Source organism: Melozone crissalis, unplaced genomic scaffold (assembly GCF_028551555.1).
Source record: "Melozone crissalis strain CALT ecotype California unplaced genomic scaffold, PUWL_Pcris_2 ptg000018l_1, whole genome shotgun sequence".
In the NCBI taxonomy this organism is placed as follows: Eukaryota; Metazoa; Chordata; class Aves; order Passeriformes; family Passerellidae; genus Melozone; species Melozone crissalis.
Genome location: NW_026535796.1, coordinates 23521746 through 23549075, shown reverse-complemented (window position 1 = coordinate 23549075; position 27330 = coordinate 23521746). Strand labels below are relative to the sequence as shown.

Below are 27330 nucleotides of genomic sequence, written 5' to 3'. Positions count from 1 at the left end.
GGCTAACAAAATGCTTAGATTAAAACAAAGCAAAACCAAACCCCCCAAAAAACCAGGACATTGATGGCCAATATGTACAGAGATCTACAGCTGGACTGCAGACCCTTCACACAGGACCTTGCTGCCCAGCAGACACACAGAGATGGAACAAGCCCCTGAGGTAAGGAGTGTGCTCCCTCAGCCAGTACCACCACACTGCTGCTGCATGCTGGTTTGCTTCTCTGGAAGAAAAGCTCCCTAGAAAACCTTCTACATCAGTCCAACCTGACCACAGCATCTACAGCTCATTGCTTGGTGCAGAATTATTACCAGCTCATTGGCTGGCAGACCTTCTACCTTGCTGCTACATGATGTCTTTTAAAAGTCTCAAGCAAGTCCCTAAAATTCATGCTTCAGAAAGGTTCATAATCCCTTTCATGGACAGAATAAACCTCCGTGCTGTCCAAAGTAAATTCCATTTTTACAGCTGATGTGCAGTTGACTGCCCAGCAAGCCCTTGACAGGCTGGGCAGAAGTCCCTGCAGCAGGCTGTGCTCCTTGGTGACAAGCAGAGTGGCCCAGGCTCGCTCTGTGTGCAAGGGCAGGCACTGGGGTGGGCAAATCCATGCTGTGACCACACTCACATGGCCTGAGAGGCATCACAGCACAGGCCCAAGCACTCTGTATAAAAATCAGAACTAACCTAAGGCTAAACTGCAGTGCCTTGCCACCTCTGGTAGTTTAAAGAAAGCCGCATGTACTGTCCATATAGCTGCATAGGCACCAGGACAAAGGAAAGCCAGGAAACATTTGGCAGGGGAGTTCAAGATCACTATTCAGATTGATGTGGATCATACTTCTGTCACAAAATGGCACTTCACAGCCTGTTTCTGAACAGGGTAACTGCTGTCAGTCCATACTGAGTAAGTGGGCCCTGGTGATCTTTGGTCACAGATCACTTGACTTGCAAATGACTTCTAAGTGCTGTGAGATGCAGTCACAGCTGACTCAGGAACAGGACTCAGGAGATGAAAAAAATAAATCCCTCAGAAGAAGATGAAAAGAAACAAGTGCCAGGGAGAACAGGAGAAAAAAAGAGGGGAGGGGATTTAGGAAGAAAGAAAGATAGGGTTACCTATACTCTGGAAAATTTTAAGGAGCCATTTAAGGTAGACCACCTCTAGGTGCAGATCCAGCTTCCAGTTTTCTAGTCTGAAAAGGGTCCAATACAGATATGGACTATTGTATCAGACACTGCATGCATCAGTCCTTTTGTAAAGGCACAAAATGACCTCAGATGTGTATTTGTGTTCCATAAACCATACTCACAGCCAACAACAGCCTCAGGTTTCTACTGCTGAAAAAGTTGAGAAATTTGAAGGAAAGTTTTGCATGCAAAAATCAGTATAATTCAGCCATTGACCTCTTGTATTTTCCTCTTCAGTACCAAAGACAGTGAAGAGGCATCTGCAATGTCCCTGACATTAGTTCCAAGTTATTCCAAAGCCTCCGTAAGTTAAAGCAGTGTGCTGAGGTAATCTGCCTGATCTGACATGGAACAAATGAACCATAGGATGGGTGCAGGTCTTGGAGATGCCCCAAGAGAATGTTTGAAAATTCGGAACTGGAGACAGCATGCCAAGACTGCACTGACCTCATGAGCTGAGAACAGGCAGAGCTCAGCCCTGAAGCCCCAGGACTCTCCCAAAGAAGGAATACACATCCAGAACTGTATCATGGGCTCATTTCCTGGCTGTGTCATGAGTTTCCCTAGAGAAACCAAGTACTTCCATCTGCAAGGCGGAGATAACAAACCTCCCTCATTAGCCATGGTCACTGTAAAGACAAACCTAGAAATATCTCAGAAGCAGAGTATCTCCACAGCAACAATGACAACCTGAATCCATAGGAAGAACTTACAAACAGATCCAGAACAGACAAAAGTGTCATGAAAACCTGTAAGCCCTTCTGGAACTTGGGTGACATATCTGTGAAACATCCACCACCTCTGCTAAAAAGACAAAAATCCTACACAGCTGCCTGGCTTCTGCATGGTCTGCAAGTTCTTGAGGGCATCCCAGATGCTGCCCACACTGGTCTCTACACAGTGATAAAGGCTTCCAGCCAGAGCATCCAGCTATGTAGGGTGCACAACCAGAAGCCTGGAAGCCATGAAAACTGGAACCTATGGGGTCCTTGTCCTATCTTGGGGACTGCACTTGGCTTTGACCCATGCAATGTCCTCCAGCAAGAGATCCTTCTCCAGCAGCTCTGAAACAAACTAAATACAAATAGTTGCTATGCTTCAATTCAGAGTTTTCTTAATTGGAGAAAGAAATATCTCAATTAATTTGTTTCTGCCATTGCTCAAAGTTTTCCTTAATTCATGAGAGCCAGGAGAAAAGCAGGATGACCTGACCAATAATCCCAAATGGAAATCAGGTTTGGCAGCCTGGTGTGAAGACCAGATTTAAATCCAGAGTAAAAGCCTACTATATCCCATTTTTAACTCAATTGTTTATTCTGCAAGAACACAGTAGGGCTAGGGAGGTGCAAAGGGAAATGACATGCTGCTATGAAAGAAAGGCAAGGGCTAAGCACAGCTTGGGCTCAGAAAAATCAGATGGTTCCTTTACCTTCTGCTCCAATGGATACTAGCTTGACTCCTTTGCTGGCAATGAAATCCAAGGCCTTGTTCACATTGGATATTTTGTGCACTCGCATTTTGCCTCTTTCAGGCTTCGCCAGACGTTCTCCTAGTAAGACAAGAGGCAAAAAAATAGTATTAGAAAACAATTCTGAACCTGCTCTTCCCTGGTGCATGTTTCCTGTGCTGTTGCTCCCAGTGCTCAGCCTGGCAGAGAGACTTCCCTGCATCCCTTCAGGACAGCCACACTCACCATTTTAAGCACCCCCAGAAAAAATCAGACAGAAAAGTATCTTTTTGATGCATCCCAGGTAAGTAACACAGAACCTGTCCTTTTCAGAGGATGTTTGCATCAGAGAGGAAAAAATCTGTTAAATCTCCACTGGGCTTGGCAATGGAACCAACCTCCTCTAGCCACAGATAATGAGGCCTGGAAAGAGCACAAACTCCACCCCTACAAAGACAGGTGAGAAGCTCTCTTCCAGCATTTGCAACACCCAACTTACACAGCAAATCTCTCCTTGGAACTACCTACAGTCAGCTATGAGGGTGATCTTGTACCTTGCCTTTTCTTTCCCCCAGCCAAGATTCAGACCTCCTATCTCTCTAGTCTCTCCACTGAATGGCCAAAACTGCCTGAAGCAGGAAATAAAATTACTTCTTTGGCAAAGTGGCTTTAAAATTGTAAGGACTGTCACATCAACTCCTTTTCTTTAAGTCTGATGTATTTCTAACTCTATACTAGGTCTTTTACACAAGTGCATTTTAAATGTTTATACTGAGGCACAAAGAAGGAAGCAGCCTAGAACAGGTTAATCTCTGACAGAAATCAGTCTTAGGATAACACCCAGCTCCTGACTGCAACAAAGCCGGTAGATTTGGAAAAGCACTTTCCAACCTTATTTATTTGAAAGAGGTACATTAAGTGCAGTCATGTCCTTCTTGACAGACTGCTTGTAACTACAGTCTGCTCTTACTAACAATAACCCAAACATTCAGAGTAAGCAAATTAAAGCTTGGACAGGTGGACCTTCCAAAGAAACCCCTAACAGGAATATAATTAGATGGGATTTCAGGAACCACCTGTATATGACAACATTAGAAGTGAACATCCACTTCCAGATCACAAGCTCCAGAATACAAAAACAATCCAAAGAAAACCTAAGCTGGTTTTGTATTTAAAAAAGGTATAATTAAAAGGAGATCAAATGGGCAAGTCTAGGCAAGCCACTTGACGTATTCAGTTCCAAAAGTCTCCTGCTACATCTTGAACTGAATTTTTAAGTCAATGTAAGCTGACTCAAACACTTTTTTTGAGGTTTAAGTGTGAGAAAGAAAAGCACTTGGCTTGTTTCCTAACACAGGTGTGAAGAAAAGCTAAAGCAGAGAAGAGAATACTATCTCCATAACAATGCCATCTAAAGGAAAAATGTCTGGAAATTACAATCCTTTAAAAGTGTTTCAGTGGTTACTGTAAACTGGTGCCATTACCTCTCACACTAAAGCATAAAACTAGATTCATCTTTAAAAGAAAACACTGATGTCTGACAATTTAAGTAAAAAGATGTATTTTATGGTACTGCCTCCTTCCTAGGATTAAAAGAAAACCTGAATTCTTTTGCTTTAATGGAACCTCAAGTACATGCCACAGTAGACTGTTTATTTTTCCATTTGGATAATGCTAGTCATTCTGAAAAAAAGCCGAAGCATTTTTGTGACAGTTATTTGCGACAGTTTCACAATGACATTTTCATGTGTAATTTTACAATAGACTTAAGCAGTCTTATGCAGCCAAATGTCAACAAATGGGTTGAGCCAGCTAAAACTTCCTTCAGTTCAATGTGACTGTAAACTAGCCTTGCAAAAAGAAAAATAAAGACAAGTGATTAGGTTTCAGCTGGGACAGCAAGCTGATCCAATTCACCTCGTGGCCCATGTGCAATGCCAGTGCAGTGGAGAGCATCTGACCTGCCCTCCTTGGGGCTGGGGAGAGCAGGATTGCTCCCCCTGACAGCCATGAGATCCTCAAGTCACTGATGGTGATGGCAAACCTCTCTCAGATTCTAATCCTTTCTCTGTGAACTTTTTTAGCTTTCAAAACCCAGTGACCATTTCCTTCAGACTTGGACTTCATTAGAGACTTAGATTTCCAGAAAAAAGCATCATTTGGTTCCATGCCATACATTACTAATGATGTGGACTGTTAAAAGGAAGCTGGCTAGAAATATGTTCTACTTTGAGCTATTGGCATCACTGGCTTTATTTCTCAGTACTTCTAGCTGACAAAAGGAAAATGGTCTACTACTTGCTTCCATTCTGATTCTCATGTAGTAGCCCAAGGCTGTGCTGTAAAAGCCAAGCAATGCAAGGATGTGTTGGCATAGAAGTTGTTCCCTGCAAATTTGTTTAGGGAAAATTTCAATTAGTGACTCCGTCTGTTTGAAGGGGGGGAAAGTACCTTACAACTTTATTTTAAAAGCACTAAATGTAAATTCAGCCTTTTTCAGTCTTGTATTATTTTTAAAATGGCTTTATCAGGGGGAGGAAACATATACGGTGAAAAATGAAAGTGTATCCTTGGGGCAGGGGGTTGCAGTTGTTACTTCCAACCACAGAGGCCAATCAGAGAGGACCCGCAATGAGGCAGTCCCAGCACAGCCCATGGAACTTCCCCTGCTGTACAGTGACTGGGAACAAGGGGCTCTTGTGGGGCTGAAAGGGGACCTGTCAGCAGCACAGCTCACACCAGAAGGTACCACACTGAGTAAAACTGAAGCACTCAGACCATCATTGCTTCCCATACTTTGGGAAACTGCACTGGATGGGAAAACTGCTTCCTACTTGCCCCAGATGCCTGGCACCAATGTGCTCCCAAGGACACCTGTGAGGATCTCCCTCCCTGAAACAGGTTTCCCACAGTCCCAAGTGCAGTCCCTCTTCCACCCCAGGGTCTCAGGAAGCTTCCCTGCTGAGGCTCCATCCCTCCTGCCATGGCAGAGTGCAGCAGGGGCAGAGGGAGGGAGGGAGGGAGGGAGGGAGGTAGTGCTCCCAGCCAGGTGGAGGAGGCACTCAGCTCCACATGGCTCTCAGCCAAGCTGAGCCAGCACTCTCATGGCTGAAAGCTCTTACAGCCCCCTACTCTGGGTTAGAGGAGATCAGCTGGACACAGAGTAACCCTGCCCATGCCAAATTCCCATCAGCAGTCCCCCAAAATATGTGAAGAGGAAAGTGTGAGCCAAGAGCTGAAAGGAAAGGCCAGAAGCTGGAACTGGAGGGCTAACAGCCACCCAGAGACTCACCATTTTGGCAGATGATGAGTGGCCATGGCAAAAACATACAGGTGAACCCTTGCCAAACATCAGGGGACTCCTGACCCTCATACACTGCTCCCCATATGGGCTGCTACTGCCCCAGCTATGGACTGAAGGGGTTGCTAGAGGAGCTGGCAGCTGGAAGGAGGCTCTGCATGAGCAGTAGGGCTCACAATGGATAAGGGAACTGCAGTGATGGAAGTGAAATGAGGAAAACGTGTGCTATGTTTCTCTTTTTTTGTCACTGTACTTAGGAGAGCTGCACTGTAGCTTCTGCTGCCTCTAGGGAGAGGATGCTCAGTCTTAAGAGTGTGAAGGACCACGGCCTCTGGTGGGATGCAGTCCCCAGCTGTCCCCCACACCTGTGTCCCCGGTTATGCAGCTGCAGGCACAGAGCCACTCTGCACAGGGACAGGGACATGCTATGCCCGTGACACTGCAATTGGAAGCCACTGGCTTCTTTTCAAACAGAGGTGGATCTGACAGGCCTTGCCAGTGAGCTACCAAAGGGACAACAGCAGAGGAAGAGTGGGAGATGATGCAAGGAAATGAAGCAGCAGGAGATACAAGATCCCTGCTTTAGCACCAAGCCTCATCAGCCTTTTCCTACACACCCTTCTCTCCCCTATCTTCCAATCCAGCCATTAGAAGCTCAGCCCTCAAGGCCCATCTGCCCCAGGGTCCTCTCTGAGGGAACATAAAAACAGAAAATACACTAACAGGACTCTGCCACCTCATTTCTTACAAGCACTGCAGAAACAATGTGCACACTGCAAAGTTTTGATAGTGCTTCAAACTCAGATCCCTCCAAACCACCAGCATGGGCAAACTCCCTGAGATTTCATTCTATATTCATAACTTCTTGAAAAACACTGACAATAAACTGACAGAATCTTTACATAAAATGGAAAAAGGGAAGGTAAGGAAAGAAAAGAGACATAGGACAAGCTGTCTGAGTGCTACTATCATGGTCCTTTAATTGAAAAATATACCAAGGTCAGGAATTCAAGTCACTGGATTGCTGTAACTGGCTCAAAAGCCATCAAAACAAAGTCTGTGAGCTGGGGTGAACAATTCCAGTTTGATAAATACAGTCTTGCCCTCCTTCAATCCCTCCTACAACACTTTACTAAGGTATTTATTTCATGAGCACATCAAAAGGGATTACTGCTTACATGAAATAATCCCTGGGAGATATCTGTCTAGTAGTGAGACAATTGTGACAGAGAATAAAAACAAATCTGACCTAACTTGTTCACTTGTTCATGTCCCTGCTTTTATTTCAGAGAGATTTTGCTTTTCTTTGGGATTTTTTTTCCCCATGAAGGTTTGAGCATTAAGATCAGATTGAAACTAGAATGGAAAAACTTGAGTCACGGCTGAAACTGAATGACACAGAAGATTTACTGGTTTGACTCCCTTCTTCCAGTAACTTCTATCATACTCCCACTGCCATGATTTCCTAGTGCAGCATTCCCACACTTCCCAGAGCTGCTTCATCAGCCCTGCCAAGCAGTAAGAGCCACTGCCTGGATCTTCACAGGAGGCTGTGCATTCCTGACAGGCAGAGAAAAGCCAAGAAGCCAGAGCAGGAATGCAATAGGCAGCCTGCACAGGCCAAGAGCTTTGGAGTACATTCCAAAATGGCCAGTGCTGGAGACATATATTTGTAGGGAGAAATTTGCTCCAAATCAGGAAGCAGCTGTTCTTCCATTCCAGCAAAAACTGCAGCATTACAGCCCTTGCAATCAGCATCCTGCACGGGCAGCACCACACAGAACCTCTCTTACCTGAAATGACTTCCAGAAGTAACATGAGTTTAAGACCATCCCTGAAATCTTCCTCTATGTTCTCAATCTGCGTCCCAGCCTTGCGGAGGTGAGAATTACACCATGCTGTAAATGTCTAAAACACAGAAAAGGAAAGGAAAAAAAAAAAAGCAGTCAGTAATCTTCCCACAAACCAAACAACAGTTCCCAACCAAATCAGTGCTGTTAAGTACCATGACAAACGCTCATTAAGTTCTCATCTCTCCATCCAATGTCCCTGTGCAGCACAAGCATTTGCACCTCTAAATACCCAAAGAAGATGCAGGATGTTTCTGTAGCAGAGGGAATCTGAGAGTCATTTCACAGCTCCAGCACATCTGATGTTCTGGAGGGGCTTCTCATCTTCTGTTTGGCTTAGAATACCTTGAAAGCGATTTTTAAGCATGCTAAGTGCCCAAATTGCTGAAGACTTCCAGTGGTATTAGATAGCACATACTAACATGAAGAACAGAGAACAGCATTGCAAGTGATCTTGTCTCTAGAGAGGCGCTTGGGAGAAAAAAAGAACCATTCTTCAACCATTTTGATCTACTCCATCCCCACCAACGCTTAGACACTGAAGCAGAGCCTGCTGAGCTCCTCAGGCACATAAATCACATCCCGGTAGTGTCTGCCCCGCTGCCTCCATTATCCCTGACTAACTGCTAAGCAGACCTCCTTTTCCTGTGATCATCCCACCTTTCCCCCCCATAACATACATGGGGGAGTAAATACTTTCTCAATGAGGATAGTATCACCCACCTCAGCAGAAGCGCAGGTCCTAGAAAGGATACAGGTAATAACCATTACTTAGTGACACTACTGTCTAGCACAGCCCCAAACTCCCACTACTTGAGAGCCCCTGGCAGAAGCACCACTGCACCTGTCGCAAAAATGAAATCACAGCCACTCTGTAATTAGTGATACCATGCACCACCACTGGAATAACAATCCGAGTCTGAAGTGCAGGACAGCCGGAGGCCCAAAGTACAATGCAGCCAGTACTATGCAGGCTAAACAAAACTTTTTTGAAAGCACCTTCTGACTTCAACTAGTCAAGACAAAAGTATCTCTCACGTGAGAGAAATTAATTTCACCACAACAGATGACAACACATTTTTTGTGGTTGCAATCTGTAAGCCCATGCTCTGAACAATGGGCATGCGGGGCACTGACAGGGGAGAGACCATCTCTTCCAAGAGATGTGACAGGAGTTATCTCAAAAGAGTACCATGTGAACTAGTCTGAAAAGTTTCATGATAAAAGCACAAGGAGCAAATATATAACATCTCAGACACCTCTGTGTGGCACAGACTTAGGTAAATCAAAGAGCTGAATCTCATCTGAACGTGCAGAAGTTGTCTGAAACAAAACTACTGTTTGAAGAGTAAATGGTAGCAACCAGGAAGACAAGTTTGTTCGAGTGCTAATGAATGTGCTTCCCAGTGTTTGAATAGCAGACCAAGTAAACCCTTTCCTTTGTACAACCTGATAACCCCTCTATCACTCTCTAAATAGAAGTCTGAGGTTACTCAAAAATGAATGTATCCAAAAGCTCAGTGCTACCACAAGGAAAGTCTTCCCTCCCTCTCCCAGATGTGGTCCTGGAGCCACTTCAACTCACTGACCCAGCAAAGAAAATTGTTTACTTTCTTAAGGCTGGTCTCCTGCTCAGTAGTGCATGGAGGCAGTTCAGTAGAATTTTAACAAGCCTCTACAAAAAAAAATTGGGCATACAAGGGCCAAGCAGGAGGGTGGAGTGGACCACAGCAGTCATGCCATTTTAAGCTGCTGGGGAACCACAGAAGGAAGAACTCGCTTAATACTAAATCACAGCACAGCAAAAATTCAGAAAGGCTTTACTACTTATGCCATGCATGGGATTTCAAAAGAAAGATTACTCCAAATGACAACAGGATTGTTCTTCATTGTCTCAAAGCTGGGCTTTCACTACTAACCTGCTCTCATTTGAGTTCACCAGACCACAAATAGTGTGGCAGAATCTTTCCTTGGAAAAAGCATTGCTCAACAGCTGCCAAGCCTTCCACTGCTGTGCTTTGGCCTTATTCTCCACTGGGACTGTGGAATGGAGCAGGATAACAGCACAGCTGTAAATACTTTTATGGCAATGGCCCTTTGGACAGATGCATGTATTGTGAAAGTCTGGGATCTCTTTTTTTCAAAATGGCCTGGTTTCCTTCCAGATTTGGAAGCTTGGAAAAAAGAAAAGTAAGTAATTAAGCACCTTTTATTGCTTTTTATTATGAATCCTCTGAGAAGAAAAAAAGGTGGTGTTTTTTTTTTGTGATGTTTTTGGGTTTTTTGTGGGTTTTTTTGGCTTTTTTTTGGAATAAGAGTGGTTTTATTTGGAAAAGGGCCCCGTATCCTGAAGTACATCCTTTTGGTGCTATTTTCTTCATTCTACTACTTGAGCTGTATTACAAAAAGAGAGGTTAATTTATTTGGCTCCCTTTTGCAGCCAGGCTACTTCACTCTTCCAGAAAAGGCAATGAGAACAGAGATGCTTTCAAATGCTATACCATCATCATCACACGTCAAAGTATGAGAGTAAGTTTTGTCAGAAAAGTTGTGGATGTCCATGAACCTCCTCCTCATATCTGGACAAAATACCTTGAGCTAGCATCTGGACCTGGGTGACATTACAGAATTCATGTTGATTTGAAGAGGAACCCGGAGAGCTAACTCACAGGCCACAAGGCTGCGCTTTTAGTTCTTGTCTGACTTCTCTGAAGTCATTTCAGTTTTGTTCTCCATCAGCCCAAAGCTGATCAGACATCTCTGCTTTAAATCACTGATAATTCCAATGGAGCTCTACAGGGCATCTCTCTGCACAGTTTGAGGGTGGAAGAGAGTCACCAGTTCTACACTTCGAAGAAACACAGATGAAGTTAAATGCAAACCACAAATCTCCTAAACTTTGCTTTATTAATAAGCCTGGCAGAATAACTAGATCAGTGAGAGTATTTTTATTGCTGCAAGAGTCGCCTAGGGCTTGGTAGGAAACCAAATCCCAGAGCCAGCACCAACTTCTCAGCTGGAACCATCTCCATCTCATCACAGCCTCAGATAGGTTGAGTGACACAATCCCACAGAACACTGCCATTAGCCATGAGTGGCAGAATGGACACTTCAGCTTCTCAAGAACAGGGACCATGAAGAGTGAATAGATGGAGCACAGACAGTTTCCATGAGACTGTTCCCAGATGCACAAACATTTTCTCAAAGCATCTTAAGGTCCCACAGGAATTCCAACGAGCATAATACTATAAGCAGCACAATAGCATATGTGAACAGCAACAACCAGCATCCCAGTGTGGATCCATTAGGCCATTTTAAAAGAAAGCAGGATTATGAATGCATTTAATAACTGCAGTGGGACTCACAAACTCTATTCACCACAGATCAACCCAGAACAAAATCTATCAAAACATAATCTTCAGAAAATAGCTTTATGTTGCATTTGCTGTACATACTGCAGAGGGGTAAAACACCTTCTTACTTCAAAGCAGTAAACCGGAAAGAGATCTGACAGATAGAAGAAGCCTGGAGAAATCAGAAAAGCAAAGGGAAGCAAGAGAAGGAAGAGCTGAAATTTTTGCTGTCCACTGAGTCTTGCAATCCTGGCAGTCTTGTTTAGTTTTTTTTTTACTGACTTGGTTTCATGCATCTGCACAGGATCCTTTTTGTTATTCTAGGAAAGCTCCTGAAACCTCCCACTCACCCCAGCCACCTTCTGGGCAGCACAGCCGCTCCTCCCCACGCCTTGAGTCACAGCTACCAGCGGCAACTGGCTCGGTGGCAGCTAAGCCCTGCTGTGCTGCCTGGCACCAGCAAACAAGTTCTCAAAAGGGGAAAGGGCTGTCAAACGCAGCCAGCCATCTTTCTGGTGCAGGCCTGGCCCTGGGAGCAGTGAGGTAAGGAAAAAACCCACAAAAAACCACCACGCCTGCATTTGTTGTGGTGAGGTGACTTGCACCCAGTTCAGAGGGCAAAAATACACTGCCAGGCAAGAAGCTGCTCAGAAACAGCAGAGGTTCTTCCTTGCTGTTTGTGGACACAGAGTCTGGAGATTATTCTCCTGCTTACTTCTAGCTCCCTGTCCCAAAGACAAGAAAACAAACAGTCTGTTAACCTTGAGGCTTATGGAATTTTTAGAGCTGGAAAACTACTTACTGTTAAATAATAGCACAGAAACCTCACGCCATAAATTTTCTGTGGCAACTGCACAAGAGGTGCAAACAGAGCTGTGTTTCTTGGCCCTTGGATCTTTCCATATATTGTACTTGCAATTTTATTTTTGGACACAACAGATTGCCAAGATACCCCTGCAGGTCTGCCTCTTGTTCACTATGGAAGATGTCTGATGAAGGAGCACATGTGTTTGCATGTACATGGATGCATTTCTCATCAGTGTTCTCTGGACTCCCTGGTCCTATCTAGCTATGACTCGTAGCTTTTCGGGTTTGTGTGTTTGGGTTTTTTTTCCTTTTTACATCCCAGCCTAAGCAAGACCCCTGACAACAAGATCAACTCTTGCTATTTGGCTGCTGGGTCCTGCATGAACAATAGCACATTGGTATTCTACCACAACACAACCTGTCAGATAACAAAAAGAATAACAAATATCGAAAGTAAGCAAATATGATTAACTGTTCTGCTGCCTCAGTATATTTACTGCTGGGGTATCCTCTGCAAGGCTACCTGTACGCCTATTTTAATAGTCATGCACACCCTTTTTCTTGCCACAACATGAGAAGTCCTTGCTTCTTCACTGTATTAACCCTTTCCTAGTCACAAGCTAGTTAAAACAACAGCCTGGTGATAGCTAGTCCTGCAACCAAAACTCTAACGAGACACCATCTTCAGCTAGATCCTTCCAGGTGTCTCTCAGTCCTGCCAACTGCAAACCCACCCATACCACTTGTGCATGTACATATGCACTCTCTGGTATTCTCTGCACTTCCCCAACATTTGCTTTTGTTCCTGAAAGCCAATAACCTTTCCCCCCCACACTTATTTCCAATCTGAGTACCTTTCTGGTACCAAAGTGGCTCAGGCAGAAATCCTGAAACCTAGGGAAGCAGGATAGTAAGTGAACATTTGAAGTTTAAAGAATGTTTCTTCCCCAAAAGCAGCAGCACCAATACCACTTGGAGCAAATCTAGAGAGCTCTTTGCTGAAAGAAGGCAGTCATAAGTCACTTTGGCTGCTGAGCAATTTTAGCAGTGTAAATGTCGAAGCTACCACAGCCACATAAATGACAGATACTAAAAAAATAAATAAATGGTCAGTTTCATCTCTTTGTGGCTGTGACAGTGACATTCCAGCTTTATCTGACCTTTCCAGATGTCCTTTACTTCTGCCCTTGCTAAATAACCCTTCCACACAGCCCTGCTTTCCATGGGTGAATGTAAACTTTCTGACACAGCAAAGAGACTGCCATATTTGTGTAACAGCCCTGCAGAAGCTGTAAGTGAGACAGAGCAGGGCTCATTGCCTCTCTTCTGGCAGGAAAAAGGTCTGGCTGGAGCAGAAGCATTCACTGGAGCACTGCCTCTCCAGACCACCACCACTGTGCTCAAAGAGCAGCAGTGTTCACAGCCACCAGGGCACCCCTCATTCCTGGGATCCTGTGTTGGGGATGAATTTTAATCAAGTACTTCAACACAGCTCTGCTGTTGAGATTTGTCCACTAAGGTTTGGCTCCTGTTAAGAGGGGGATAGAGATGCTAGCACACAAATCTCAATCTAGTGGCACAGTTTGATGCTGTCTACACATGCTCTGCAAAGGGAGGTCTTGAGTGGGCTGAAAGCTATGGGTGCTAGCCCAGGCTTTCTTCTAGTGTTGTAGGGGAAATGACAGCAGGACTCCCTTTCCAGTCACCAGAAAAAAAAAAGCAGGATGTTCAAACAATATTTCATACGTGGCTGAAAGACAAAATCAACTTACCCAGCTGCAAATGCTGCACTTCTGCTAGTCATGCAGTCAGCAGTGTCCCTGGGCTTCTGACTGCACAGCTGGGCTGCATTCCCTGCCTGGCCTGACACAAACCCTCTGTGGCTCCTGTTTACTGCAACACCACACATTCCTTACAGCACTGCTGGGACAAAGCAGCTAATTCTTGCAACAACTTTTACACCCAAGTCCATGCTGAAAGGAATTTTATTTAAATTATCTGAAACAAGGACTGATGCAATCATCTAATAACATTTTATAGTTTATTAGAACAGGCAGAAAACTGCACACAGAGCTTTTTTTAAGCAATAGTATTACTAATAAAGCAGTCCAGCTGCCCCTTAATGGGATCCTTTCCACCTTGGTAGCCTGGAAGCTGAACATACTGTGTCAATTAAGGAGGATGCTAGCCCATGGCCACCACAACTCTCTCTCTCTCTTGCTACTTGAACAGAGAGACCAGGCCATCATCAACTTACTAACTGGGAGGATTTGGCTGGGAAGGCCATGAAAAATAAAGCTCCACAATCCAGTTCCAGTTTCCTCTCATTCAGCAGTAACTAATTTACTAGCATTACCTCTCAGGGTCTCATGTGATTTTCCCATTCCTAATGCTACTGCTCTGAATCCTCCTTTCACATCTTAAAGCACTTGGAAGAAATGCAGGGGTCTCGTGGGTGGCTGCTTAACACTCTCCTCCACACTCAACACAGACTCAATTGACAGGCTTGGTTGCAGCTTCTTTTTCTGCACAAGTCTGTGATACAAGCTGACAAGGAGGTGCTCATTTAATTGGGCAGCAAGTACAAAGTAACCCTAGATCCTGTCAACACCCTGGCAAAAGAAAGGCTATGGCTGGACATAACAGATCACACCAACCACCCCAGTGAAGAAAGCTGGGCTGTTCATGAGATACAACTGAACCATGGAATACTTCCTCTGCCTATGTGCTGCATGTGACAGAAACTTTATACACATACATATTATTGGTTTTTAATAGTGATGGGTGAAGTGCAGATCTACTACAGCCTTACTTCTGTATACTACACCTCTTGGATTACTCCTTGGAGTGCTTGGATATCTGCTAGAATGCCCAAAAATGGTTGTCCTCTCCCCTCAGGGAAGCCCTAGGAATTGCAGATCCTCTACACAAACCTCATCGCAACTATAGGGAGCCACCCAAAGGGCCTTTTATTCGAACCTGAATTAAGAGAAAAGTCACCATTTGCCATACTCCCCAATCTCATCTTCCAACCTGAAATACCTTCACTACATGCTGCTTTGCACTGGAAGCCACATTACAATTTTGAAAAGAAGAAAGGCATTTGATAAGCCCTTTTAGTATTTATGTTCCAAGCCCAGCCTCCAGGGCACAGGGGTAGTTCAAAGAGCTTGGTTTGTGTTGACAAGTTACATTATCAGCAGCTGACCTCTAAAGAATTACAGGTATGATGCTCAGAGATGTAGGCTGCACAATGAAGAGCTTTGCCTTCCAATAGAGTTGGCCTTTTAGAAGGGCTGAAGGAATTATATGGATATTCAGAAGGAATCATTACAGACACTCACAGGACAGTTTCACCACCTGCATAAAAGGAGTTCAGTAATACTAGCATCAGTGCTAATGCACTGTTCTGGCTTAATTGCAGCTGCTGAGTTCTAAGCTGAAAGACAAAATATAGCCCACACTACTTTCTCAAGTGCTGTGCCCTGAAAACAGGAGGTATCATTACACTGTACTGTGCAGTACCAGCATCTGCTCAAAGAACCATCTGGTGGCTGCATAAAGACTTACTGAAGGTGAAAAGTCAAATGTTAAGTCTACTTGCATTTACCAGCCCCAGGGCACAGCCCCTGCAATTTGGAAACACAGAACTCAGTCACTTTTTAGTCACTTTCCAAAACCCATCTCTGCAGTTCAGGATGAGTACAACAGTACAGCAGTAATAGCTCCACCCCTAAGTGGAACAGCATAAGCCAGCTTGGATGTCACTGGCAGTGTGAAGTTCTCCACTGAAGTCTCTCTTTGTCCAGAGGAGCTAGGAGCTGCTGCACAGAAAAAATAAACTCTTCTGACAGCCAGTTCATCCTTTTGGTCACTGGCAATGAATCGGCAACACATCGCTTGCAAGAAGCACCAAGTAAATTAAGGGCAGGAGTTTTCATTTTTGCTCAGTGGAATACAGTCCTCAGTGTCTTGCAGAGTTTTTAATTCTCATATCCTGGAAGATAGGACAAAAAAGGAAAAACCCAAAGTCTGTTCCACATGGGTTTCCCAGTGCATGGTGTTAACTGCTTTGGAGCCAGAACACGCCCTTTTATTAGCTAACAACAGGCTAAAGTGGCGAGGGCAGAAATCTCAATCCAGCACACTTCCTGTCCAACACAGGGTAAATATTTGTTCTCCTCTACATTTGTGCCTCTGGAGCCTTTAACTCCACTTCTGCTACAAAGCTGCACCATTTCATGAGGAATCTGCTTCTGGTATTTGAAAGCTACTGATCATTAAATCAATGAGTTGGCTGGTATTTCAGACCAGTAAAATATAAGCTCTCTTTATTCCTGAGTTACCAGAGAGCACTAAAAGCTAGGAAAACACAAGAAGTTTTTGAACATGCAAAAACAATGAAAAAAACCCCCAAAACTATACAAGGATATCAACTGGCTAAAAGTAAGGTCTTTTGGAGTTTACCATGAAGTTCAGACTAGCAAGACTCTTCATTATATTCCTCTTTCCTATGAAATCAGCTCATAAATGTCAACTTGCCTCCAAGCTCTCTCGTAACAAAAATTAAACAGAGCTGGTCTCTGCATTTTACATGCTGAATTTCCCACATGCTTTATAGCATTTCAAGATATACTGGAAGAAATCACTTTACCACACTAGGATGCAACTATTTATAGACTGAAAAGTGGCAGCAAACCACTGAAAGCCACACTGTTCAATTCCTGGTAGCTGAACTCCAACTGCTCAGCACAGGATAGGGCCAAGACACCAGGATGAAAGCCTGCACAAGCAGCCTTATATTCCTGATGGCAGCCTGCACCTTATATCTCACCATCCAGGTTTATTCAGACCCAGTACTGATTTCCTGGTGAAGGTGAGGTGTCAACCACCCGGTCCCAGGAACAGGCTGCGGGGAGGACAGAGAACACCTGGCACTGTAACACAAAGCAGGACATGCAGCTCTGCTCCAGCCCTGGCCTATCTGAGAGCTGGGGCCAAAGGTACATGACTTCTTCTAACTTAAAGCAGGTCAGGGAAGAACCTTCCCTCTGGTGGATTCCCAGGCAGACATAAACACAACTGCTCCAATGAAGACTCATCATGCTCCTGCCATGAAGGAATATGTGTGGGGCCTGGCAGTTCATTCTAAGTCCAGAGATCCAGCAGTGCAGGAGCTGATCTGGCTAAAAGCCCTTCTGCAGTGTAGGTTCAGAGACATCTGGGACTGCCCAGGGCTTCCTGGGAGGATTCACAGGTGGTGTTTTTTCTGGGGCTCTTCCTTGGCTGTTTACTTTGCTGATGATGGGAAAGGGAGGAAGAGGAAGTTACAGCTTCATTTATCCAGGTTTTTAAAATACAGAGCTATTTAAACAGGTTGACTAATTGCAACAACTGAATGTATTGCCCACTGCTCTGTATGAACATTGCAAAACTAGCAAAAAGTACTGTCAAAAGTTTAGGGACTCTGCAGCTCTAGAACATAAAAATCTTGAAATAATCTGATTTTCTAAGGGCAAATGTTTTGGATAAAAGATATGATAGCTGCATTTCAAGCAAGAAAGGGCCTCCAGAACAGTGCTTGGCCTGAAGCCTTAGATGTCCCTGTCAAAGAGCAAGGAATCAGAAAGGACAGGCTACATGGCATAGATGTACTATGCATTTGGACTTCACTCCCATCACCAGTAACACCAACTCTTGGATAAAACATATAGAAAAGAAGTAAGACTTTTGGCTACATTTATCCCCTTAGCCATCATCACTGTCCCTGACACAATGTGCTGTCAACATTCAGAGCTCCCACAGTCATTTGCAACTGTGAAAATGCATAATTCCCAGCTCCAGAAGAGTCAAGGTCTGCAATTGTTAAGGTCATTCACCTGAAATAGGACTTTCCAAAATTAAGAAACTTGCTCCTGGGTCAGGATGACTCTGATTCACATTTGCTACCAAAGAAGTAAGGGCCCTGAAGATGCACAGGGATCTTACTGTGCTAGAACTACCATGCACAGGGTGAAAAGCTGCTCTGTGCTCCAAAGCACTTCAGTGTGACACTAAAGATGAGGGTGGAAGTAAGTAGGCAGTGTTAGTCAGGCTGCTTGGCAGTGGTCTCAGCACACTTACAGCCTACCTCTTGTCATTTTCCTATATCAAGATCATAGTAAACTAGAGATTTGATCCACAAAGACTGATCCTCTCTGGAAAAGGAACAGTTCACAACCCCTACAAGCGACACAAACGTGTCTGAACTGCAGCCCCCTGTGCCTGAATCCCCCCCACTCTCCAATGCTTGGAGCCATCAGTGCTCTCAATAGCCACATCCATGACACAGTGCATTCTGCTCTGCTTTGGTCCATGCTGCTGGTGCTGCCAGCCTAACCTGAGGGAAACGATGTAACTGTGCCAGTCTGCAGCAGATCACACCTAGCAAGTCAGGCAGCACAAACAAGAGCAAGAAAGCAATTGGAAATGCAATGAGCAGACAGCTGGCATCAGGGGCTGGTACATGAGCAAGCTGATGTCTCAGGAGAGGCTGAAATAGGGCCTTAAACATAGGTACCTCATATTTAATAAAGTGAAGAAGGGGATGGTACTGAAGAGACATGAACTGAAGGGCATGTTTAAAAGTGATGGATGACAAAAATTACTGCTGCAGCTGTTTGGGTGAGTGTGATTGGATTGCTTCGTGGAGGTCAGGAAAAAAAGCTTGCCATTACGCAAACATAAGATAATTGAGAGTCTTTGTAAGAGCTGCATGGAGATTCATCAGCCATTCTGGAATAAATAAAATGTCAGGTCAGAGCAGGGAATGTCACACCTATTGTTGGATAAAAGGATTTAATTGATCTGGGGGAAGGCAAGATACTGAATGTTTACATGAAGGCACTGTAAAAAAGTCTCACTGCTAACTCATGTGAGCAGTAAATGTCTCCTGAAATGCAAAATACAGAACTGAGCCTTGGGAACCCTGAAAAGGAACCATCCGAGCATCCCTTCTTCCTCCCACCTGCACCCCCTGCAACACAGAGCAACAGAGAGACTGAGAAGGTGGAACTGCTCCTCCATCTGTCCCCAAGCAGATGTGCTCCTTTCATTCACACAAACAGAGCAGCAGCTGTCACCTTTTACTGCTGTTACCTCTGTAAAGCCGGCACAGACAACTGGGGTGGGACTGACACCTACACTTTCTCAGGAATAAGAGCAGGCAAGTCTTTAGTGTGGCACATGCTTTCCAGTGTGTCCATTCCGTGTCCAATTGAACCTGCAGGCCTTCAACAGTGCACAGACAAGCAGTGTCAGGATTAACAGATCCTCAGTGAATTGCTGGGAGTTGACCACAGGAATTTTGCCTCCCAGGCTTTAACTCTTAGGTTGCCTCACATATTTGCAGTTCTAGGTTCAACAGTTTTTTCACTTAGTTTAAATGAAACCACTAATAACAAAAAAATTATATAGATCAGTGTCTCTGTGTCCTGTGGTTGTGGGCACAAGTATTTATTAAGGCAATGGCCACATTTAAAATTGAATTGTACTGTCACTTTCTTTTACTTGGATACCAAAAGTATGAAAGCTACTGTGAGTGGTGAGATTATGAAGAAGGTCTTTTCTAGAATCTTAAGACATATTCTGTGCTTAGGCATGAATATGTCATCTAAGAGTAGACTAGAACAGGATTTAAGATCTCTACAATAGCACTGAATAGCAAGCTATTTCTCAGTGAACATCACAGACCAGGATGGGTCTAATTAGTGAGCATCTTCATGGGCCTCAAGGCACCTGCATGGCACTGCAGGTTTCCAGCACTGACTGACACCACACACAGCACAAGTGATGGGATCTCCTATCTTCATGCAGTAAATATCGTCCTGACTGGTACTGAGATGCGCTTTGAGTGATCTGTGCCAAGGCTGTGAGTACACCTGGACAGCACTGTGAAAAGCAGTGTAGAGCATCCAAGCCAAGGCACCAGAAACACTGGTGGTGGTACAGCACAGCTCAGCAATGACTATCCAACATAGGGGCTGTAACAGGCACCTAGGGCACAGTCCCCCACAGAGACCGGGACCCAGCAAACACGGGAACTGAGGCTGAGTAGTACAACAAAGCAAAGAAGGGGAGTTCACATCTCCCCAGCATGTTGCATTCAGACCAGGATGTAGATCTTAAAACAAAGTAAGAAAAAAAGGACAGCTGAAAATTAAAAATGATGATAGGGCATAATTACAGCAGGAGTTTTGTTCCAGACTGCTGTGGTTCAATGTTTCAGACATCCCAAGAGACCAGCAATTGCATTAAGAGAGATGGAGGCAATGCTGGCTCACCCAACACAACATCTGGCTGAGGACAGCACAGCACTCTCCCGTGGGTCCTCCAATCTGCTGTCTTTGCTCCAAACTCACACTCCTTGGCCTTGCCCACAGCCACCAAAAATTCAGGCTGGGAGTCTAGGGACAATATACTTAACTTTAAGGGGATGCAATCTTTGAAGAGTGTCTTGATCTCATGAGCAAAATCTTGTATTTTTATCTATTTTTATCTTAATTATATTGTCTTGAGACCGTTTATGTAATTTATCAAAGCAACAAACACTATCTAAATGAAGTCAGACGTGGGACTGATACCAAGAACTAAAACCAAAAGAGAAACATTTCAGTTTGTTGGGTATTTTTGTCTTCTTTCTTTGATCTTGTATTCAACAGGAACCATCAGCAAAGGCAGTTCCAGTTCTTTGGAGCACAGTAGCTCTGAGCTAATATCTGTTAGTATTGTTTGCTATTTTAAAAGGTTGTGCTACAGGTTTATAGTCTGATTTTCCAAAACTTTTACGAAAAGTAGAAAGGAAGCAAGACTTAAAGACACATGCACCAGGGATCTGCAATACTTTGGGAAGGTGTTGAGCTTGTTAGAACAGCTGCCCTAGGTAAAGCCTGGGAAAGCAGCAAACTTTCTGGACTTCATCCAAAAGCTACCAAGGAGAATGTTTCCACTGACTGCTGGGAGTTGGGTCCAGGCCCTGCACTGTGGGGGAGGGTGGCAGAATGACAGAAGAAGTCTGATGACTCTGACCACGTCCAAAGGAGCCATAAGGAGCTGCTGCGTTATTTAAAAGCAGTCACGCAGAACACTTCACCAGATATTATTGGGGGAAATTGATCTCTTTTTAAACCTAGCAGCAAGATTTCCACCACCCTGATGACAGGAAAGCCTAAGGGAACATAGCAGGAAACACGCTGCAGGAGGAACTGGGAGGAAAACACAGCTAACCAGCCAGTTCAGCCCATCAGGAAATGTTTACTCTTTTTTATTTTTCCATGTCAAAACGCTGGAGGCTTCAAACTATGCTCTCTGAGAGACAGAGAACAAAGGGACATGGGGACACAAATCCCAGCATCAATGTCCTGGCCAAACAGACATTGCCATCGACTGGTGAGGACTTGGGGACCAGCCCAGGACTGCCTTCTGTTAAAGTCATGCTCTGCTCCACAGTCATCCCCTGAAAAGATGTGACAAGCCCAAATGTAACCCATATTACTGACACCACTCTACTGTGTCTGGCTAGGGAAATTGGCACACAGGGCAGCCAGGAAAGCACATGAAATATTTGAACTCAGAAGCTGAATCTGTAGCAACTCCAGTGGCTAAGGACACACTGTGATTTAAACACTGGCCACAGACACAGTCAAATTCTTGCATTTTCCCATTTCTAGGAGATGAGGTCAGAGAGCTCACCACAAGAGAGGACATATGATGTAAACTGGATAGTGAGTGCCAGAACTATGCAGGTTTTTTTTCTTCCTGTGCTCCACACATATCCAAAGCCTTTCCATTTATAGGAAAGGCCATTGGTATAAAAGGTGCATTCTACATCAGACCAGAGGAGGCATCATTCTGTCATTCTGGGTATGAAAATGTTAGCTCAGTTAAGGAATAGGAGGAAAATCTCCAATGTTTTCCCTCACTAAGAGAAGCCTTCAGATGGATAGAGGACTGAAAGAGAGAAGAAAAATCATGTATTTTCACCAAGTAAAATGAATTTACCTCTGAGTTTATGGTGTACTAGCAATTCCTAATAAAAAACACTAGATAGCCTTTTTTTTTTTCTTAAACCAGCTGGAAAAAAGAGGATTGGAATAATTCTTATTTGCCCTGACAAATGTCCCAAGTTACTGTGTATTAATGCAAATATCTTAGAAAAGAGCAAAGACAGAAGAAGAGTAAAATCCCCACAGAACCAAAGTTAAATTTTTACAGGTAACTTTACATTATTTGTTAGTATTTTTACTTCCTTACTGTAGCTCCATTTCAACCCTAATCATACTCCCATATACTTGCTTCCTAAACCGTGAGTGTTCCCAACTGATGGCTGCAAATTCCCCATTTTTAGAAAAGCCAGTTTCAGGATAGCTCTTACAATTTGGCCTTTTTTCTGCTCTACAGAAAAGGGTCTGTTTACAGCAAGGGTGCATATAATAAAAATATTTCGCTACAAGTTGCAGAATTCTGCTCTAGCAGTGGAATTGTGGTGTCTTTTGGGAACTGTAGTTCAGATGCACTATGCTCCCCCTTTCTTGTGGAAAGAAAGTGGGAATTCTGCAGGAACTTGTTTAAAGGCACTGTCCACAATAAGCTACCCAGTAGGATGGTACTTGAAGGGAGTTGCAATTCCCCTTGGAAACCATCTCACAGATACAACTGAGGAATTGCTGATGGACCCCTTACACACCAGCATTCCCCAAAGCACTGTCAAGGCACAGGGCACACACACAGTGCTGCCATTTTGTCACCAACCATGCAGTTCCTCAGTGCAGTGACAGCAGGCTGTCTCTAAGAGGACAGCTACTGTGAAGTGAACGTGGCAGCTCACAAGATGGTGGTTTGCTGAAAGAGGAGGGCTGAGAGGCAATGGTAGGGCTTAAATTTCAATTCACCTCTAGGGAGATGGATGATGAATAGTTGAGGTGACCAATTTGAATAGGGTCAGGCAAAGATTATTATTTGCCTCTGCTACTGTTTGAAAAGAAGAGGTGATAAAAATTGCAAGATGATAACTGTTATTGACTCATTCTGGAACAGAAGGAGGAAAAAGGGGAGATGGGGGGCTCTAGTTCTGTGTATTCTTGCATGAGAGAAATTGCAAAAATAGCTGAGTGAAGAGGGTTGTGTTACAAGTGTTAACCTCAGTCTGGCAGTGGCGGCAACAGGCTTTGGTCCAGCAGCAGCTGGAGAGAATGACCATATGAAAAATCTTTACCATACATGAACATAAATATAGAATTTTCCACTTCTCTTCCTTTTTCCTGGAAGCATATAGCATTTATTCCCAAAAGTTTCAAATGGCAGACACTGAAATGATCAGCGACTCTGTGAGCAAGGAATTCTATTTCCACCTGAAAAAAAGTTGTATTTTAGCCTTGAACATAATGAAATTCTGCAATACGAGATATATTATCAGGTGATATGTAAAACAAATTAATTTTTAACCTCCCTGTCAAACAGAGCACAGGAGCTCACTGTGAGTCCAGCTGTACATTTACAGCATTCATGACCACAGGTACAGTCAATCCTTAGGGAGATACTCTACAGGATGTGCAAGCTACTGGTGGAGGTGAGCATTTGCACAGGTTGCATCCACAGGTCTCTGTAAAGCTGTGCTGCATTCTGATGAGCAGCTCACCCCATTACTGCTACTAGTTCAGGTTTCCTTTTGGCACTGGGTTCTGCAGAAACTGCTCAGAAACCACAAACCACATTTTAATAAACAAAACACATACACACAAAACAGAAAATCCACCACAACTAAAACTCAGCCATCCTTCTACTCTTTCCACCTCCCACACTGAGCTTCAAACTTGCATTTAGAAAAACCCAAAGTGACCAGCTCTGTTCAAAGCATTAAAACAGCTGGAGCACAGACACATCAGCAGTTCTAGTCTTTGTACATAGCCACTGGTAATATGTCTGCATAAACTCCTTATAAGGGTTTCTATATTTGCTTCCATTTCCAGGCTAAGCAGAATGGGAAGAAGCCACAATAAGAAGCAGCATTAGAGAACTCTAAAAGCTGGAGTGCTGTGCTCAGACACCTCAGGCCCCCAACAGGGCACCCCTCCACTCTGCTCAACAGCTGAGGAGGGATTAGTTAAAAAGGCCAGAGGGAGCACATGGAGATGGCTGCAAGGCAAACCCTCAAATCAGAGCTCCCCAGAAACAAACAGTTTGAGCACCCCCCTCGTTATGCACCAGAGAGCTTCACTGTAAACACACCCTCTACTGAGGCAGAGAGCAGTAATACAAACCAGATGCTGCAGGGAATTTTTTCCCTCTTCGTCTACACTAAATTTAAATACTGAGCTCTTCTTTTGCCAATTTATTCTTAAAGGGCCTGTATGCTACTCTTCATCTCTATATCACTTGCTTGAATTTAACAGAACTCAGTAACCCTCCGTGCACTTCAGCCACCCTGAGAAACACGTGCTCTTCACAAGGCCTTGAAAGCTGAGACCCAGCTTTCCAGCTACTGGGCCAGGACTCCTCATAGCTTCTCTACCCTTTCACCTGAGAACAAATGGAATCTTGCAGGTGAAATCATGGCCCTTCAAAAGCTCCCTCCTCCTTGATATAAACTGTACTTCAGGTCTTTATCTTCTGAAGAGTGTTGTGGTAGAATCAATGCAGGAGCTTGAGTCCCACTTAGACAAAGTGTTTTGTACTTGCTTTCAAAAACAGGCCCGATGTGCCAGGCCCAATGAACACCAAGAAAGCCCCACCAAGAAGTTAGTTTAACTACAGTGCCAAGGGCAATCTGAGGGCAATCCACCAGCCTTCTAGCCAGGGGACCAAAACGAGTTATCCAACCACAGGCCTTGCCTCTGAGACAAAGGAATGGAAATCCATTGTTCAGAACACCCTGTCACATGTCTCAGAGGCAGGGGAGGACAACACCCAAAGAGCAGTGCCCCTGCAGACAGTGGCTCCACCTGCACTACCCCCATGGCACTCCAATGTGCCCACTACCACAGCAGAGCTTGAGTGACTGCACCTGCCACAGGCATGAAGCCAGCATCACCTTCCTAGTGAAGGCTTTTTAAATGATCACGGCTAATCGTTAAAATGGAATCAAGTTGCAGCATCGTGGGAGCTGTGGCCCTGGCTCCTCTTCCCTTTGCTGGGCTATCAAAACCCACAGCTGCTTTGGTTATCAGTAGGGCTTTTTTCCCAGGAAGCTGCCTTAGCCACTGACTGCCTCAAAACATCAGCTGTCCTTGGCGACTCACACAAATCACTAGTAATGAAACAGACAACATGACATCCTTGAAAGATGCAAAACAATGCCAGTGCACGTTTTCCTACATACAGCTGTGTTCAATTCATGATCAGTTTCAGCTCTTCCTGAAAAGTAACACTTCACCCTCAAAGTCAAACATTAACTTATTTATTCTTTGATAACAAGCCATTCAGGAAGCAGCAGTACTAATGAATTCTGGCTCCCTACTCTACTCCAGTGTGCTGGGGTCTAGGTAAGGAACAAACCTATTTGGTTCATTACATCATGCCACACCTCTAGAAACGAGATGCAGCTTGCATCTTTCCTCTTTGTTGCCCAACGTTTGACTTATTTTCTCCATTGACATAGTTGACTTTTCACAGGGAAACAGCTCTTCTGGAATATAAACTAGGTAAAGGATGGAAAATGAAAGCATAAAGTGGCCAGTCTCAACTGGGGGGAGAACTAAGTAGGGGGGTTACACAAAATCTCATACAAGTGCAAATATCACCTGATGTAATTACCAGTGATAGAGAAAGAAGATGATCAGTAAGGTGTAAACATATTTTGGTTTATAAATCCTAGCTGTGAAGAAATAGATTTAATCAAAGACAGGTGAGTAACAATGACAACAAAAGTAATGGGTGATAACTCCTCAAGGATTCAGCTGTATTGGAACTACACAAACATCTTACTGAATCCTAAATTAACACCAAATAAACTGGGACAAAACTCATGCCCTTAACAAGGAGCAGTACCCAATATGTGAAACTGCAATTTCAGGTGAGGAAAGAACAGTATGAACAAGAATTATGGACATAACAGTAAGAGCACTCTGCTCATGCTGAGCCTGCATGCAGAGCACAGTGAGGTCCTGAACGTGCACAACCAGACAGCAGGAACAAAACATTTTGTAAGCAAACTCCTTAAATCATCTGAGGTGTTCAATGTACTTCTGTTTTACAGTTCAGTAGGGAAAAGGAGGACAGAATTACGCAGCAATTGTTCCATATATTTACAGCAGATTTTATGTAGCATTTGACTTAAGTGAAGGTCAGATCAATATTCTGTGGCTTACAGTTAGCTTGCTTAGCTCTTTTAAGGCAATACAAAGGAAATCTCTCCTTTCCTGCCCCTCCCTTGCCACTCTTGGAAAAGACATTGTCAAGGTACAGAAATAATTGTGGAAACCTAGACTTTCTGTGGACATTACGGTTGCATATTAACCACCAGCGACAATAGCAGCTCTGAGGGCAGCATGGGGAGGTGCCCTTCTCTCATACAGAAAAGTGAAACCATTCAAAGGCTGGAGTACTTTTGTACGTTGCGTATTGTGACCTGAAATAGTCTTACAAAGATACAAATTTTGGGTTGATATCAGAACCGGACTGCTTCAAAAAGTCCCCAGCATCCCCCATAAAACAGGGCATCAAAACCAGTGTGAATCATCATAACACATTATTTGCCTAGACTGAGTACACATGCAATCGTATCTCTTAACTCATACTCTTCCTCAGAGTTTTTTCTTCCTTTCTAGTAAGCTCTGATCTCATCTGAAATGTATGCTCGTTTAGCTGCAAGGTCCCCAGCCAGCATATGCTGCCTTTGAAACTCTCAGATGTGGCTCCTGACCACAGGAAGCCATTTGCAGTCTGGCTTGCAGTCAAGAAGAACAAAGTACAAGGATGCCCGCTGCTTTATACTTGCAAATGGGTAGCTGGAACCACTACTTTTACCAGGACAACAGGCACACCTTGTTTTCTGTGATGCACAGAATCACAGAATAGTTCTGGTTGCAAAGGACCTTTAATCCAGTCCACCCTCCCTGCAGTGAGGGGGGACATCCTCAGCTACACCAGGTTGCTCAGAGGCCCACCCAATCTGACTTTAAATCTTTCCAGGTGCATATTTCTTCCCAACACCTCTCTGAGCAACCTGTTCCAGTGTTTTATCACCTTTAGTGTAAAAACCTTCTCTCTTATATCTAATTTAAACCGACCCTCTTGCCTGACTGCAAAGGCCCTGAAAGCTACACAGGGTGCCTGCTTACACACCCCATTCACTTGTTAGACACCATTTGCTTTCCACCAGCTGCACAGCCCTTGGAAAAGCAGGTGCATCC

General features: G+C 44.2%; 1 protein-coding gene across 5 annotated transcripts in view; it reads right to left on the bottom strand.

Moving 5' to 3' along the window:
* Positions 1–27330, bottom strand: part of ACTN1 (actinin alpha 1) — an 86164-nt gene that overhangs the window by 37906 nt on the left and 20928 nt on the right. For all 5 annotated transcript variants that reach the window (XM_054275091.1, XM_054275089.1, XM_054275088.1 and 2 more), the window contains exons 2-3: positions 7728–7842; positions 2616–2735 (exon numbers count right to left, since the gene is read on the bottom strand). In XM_054275091.1, coding sequence (XP_054131066.1) covers positions 2616–2735; positions 7728–7842 — 235 coding nt within the window. The remainder of the gene's footprint in view (positions 1–2615; positions 2736–7727; positions 7843–27330) is intronic.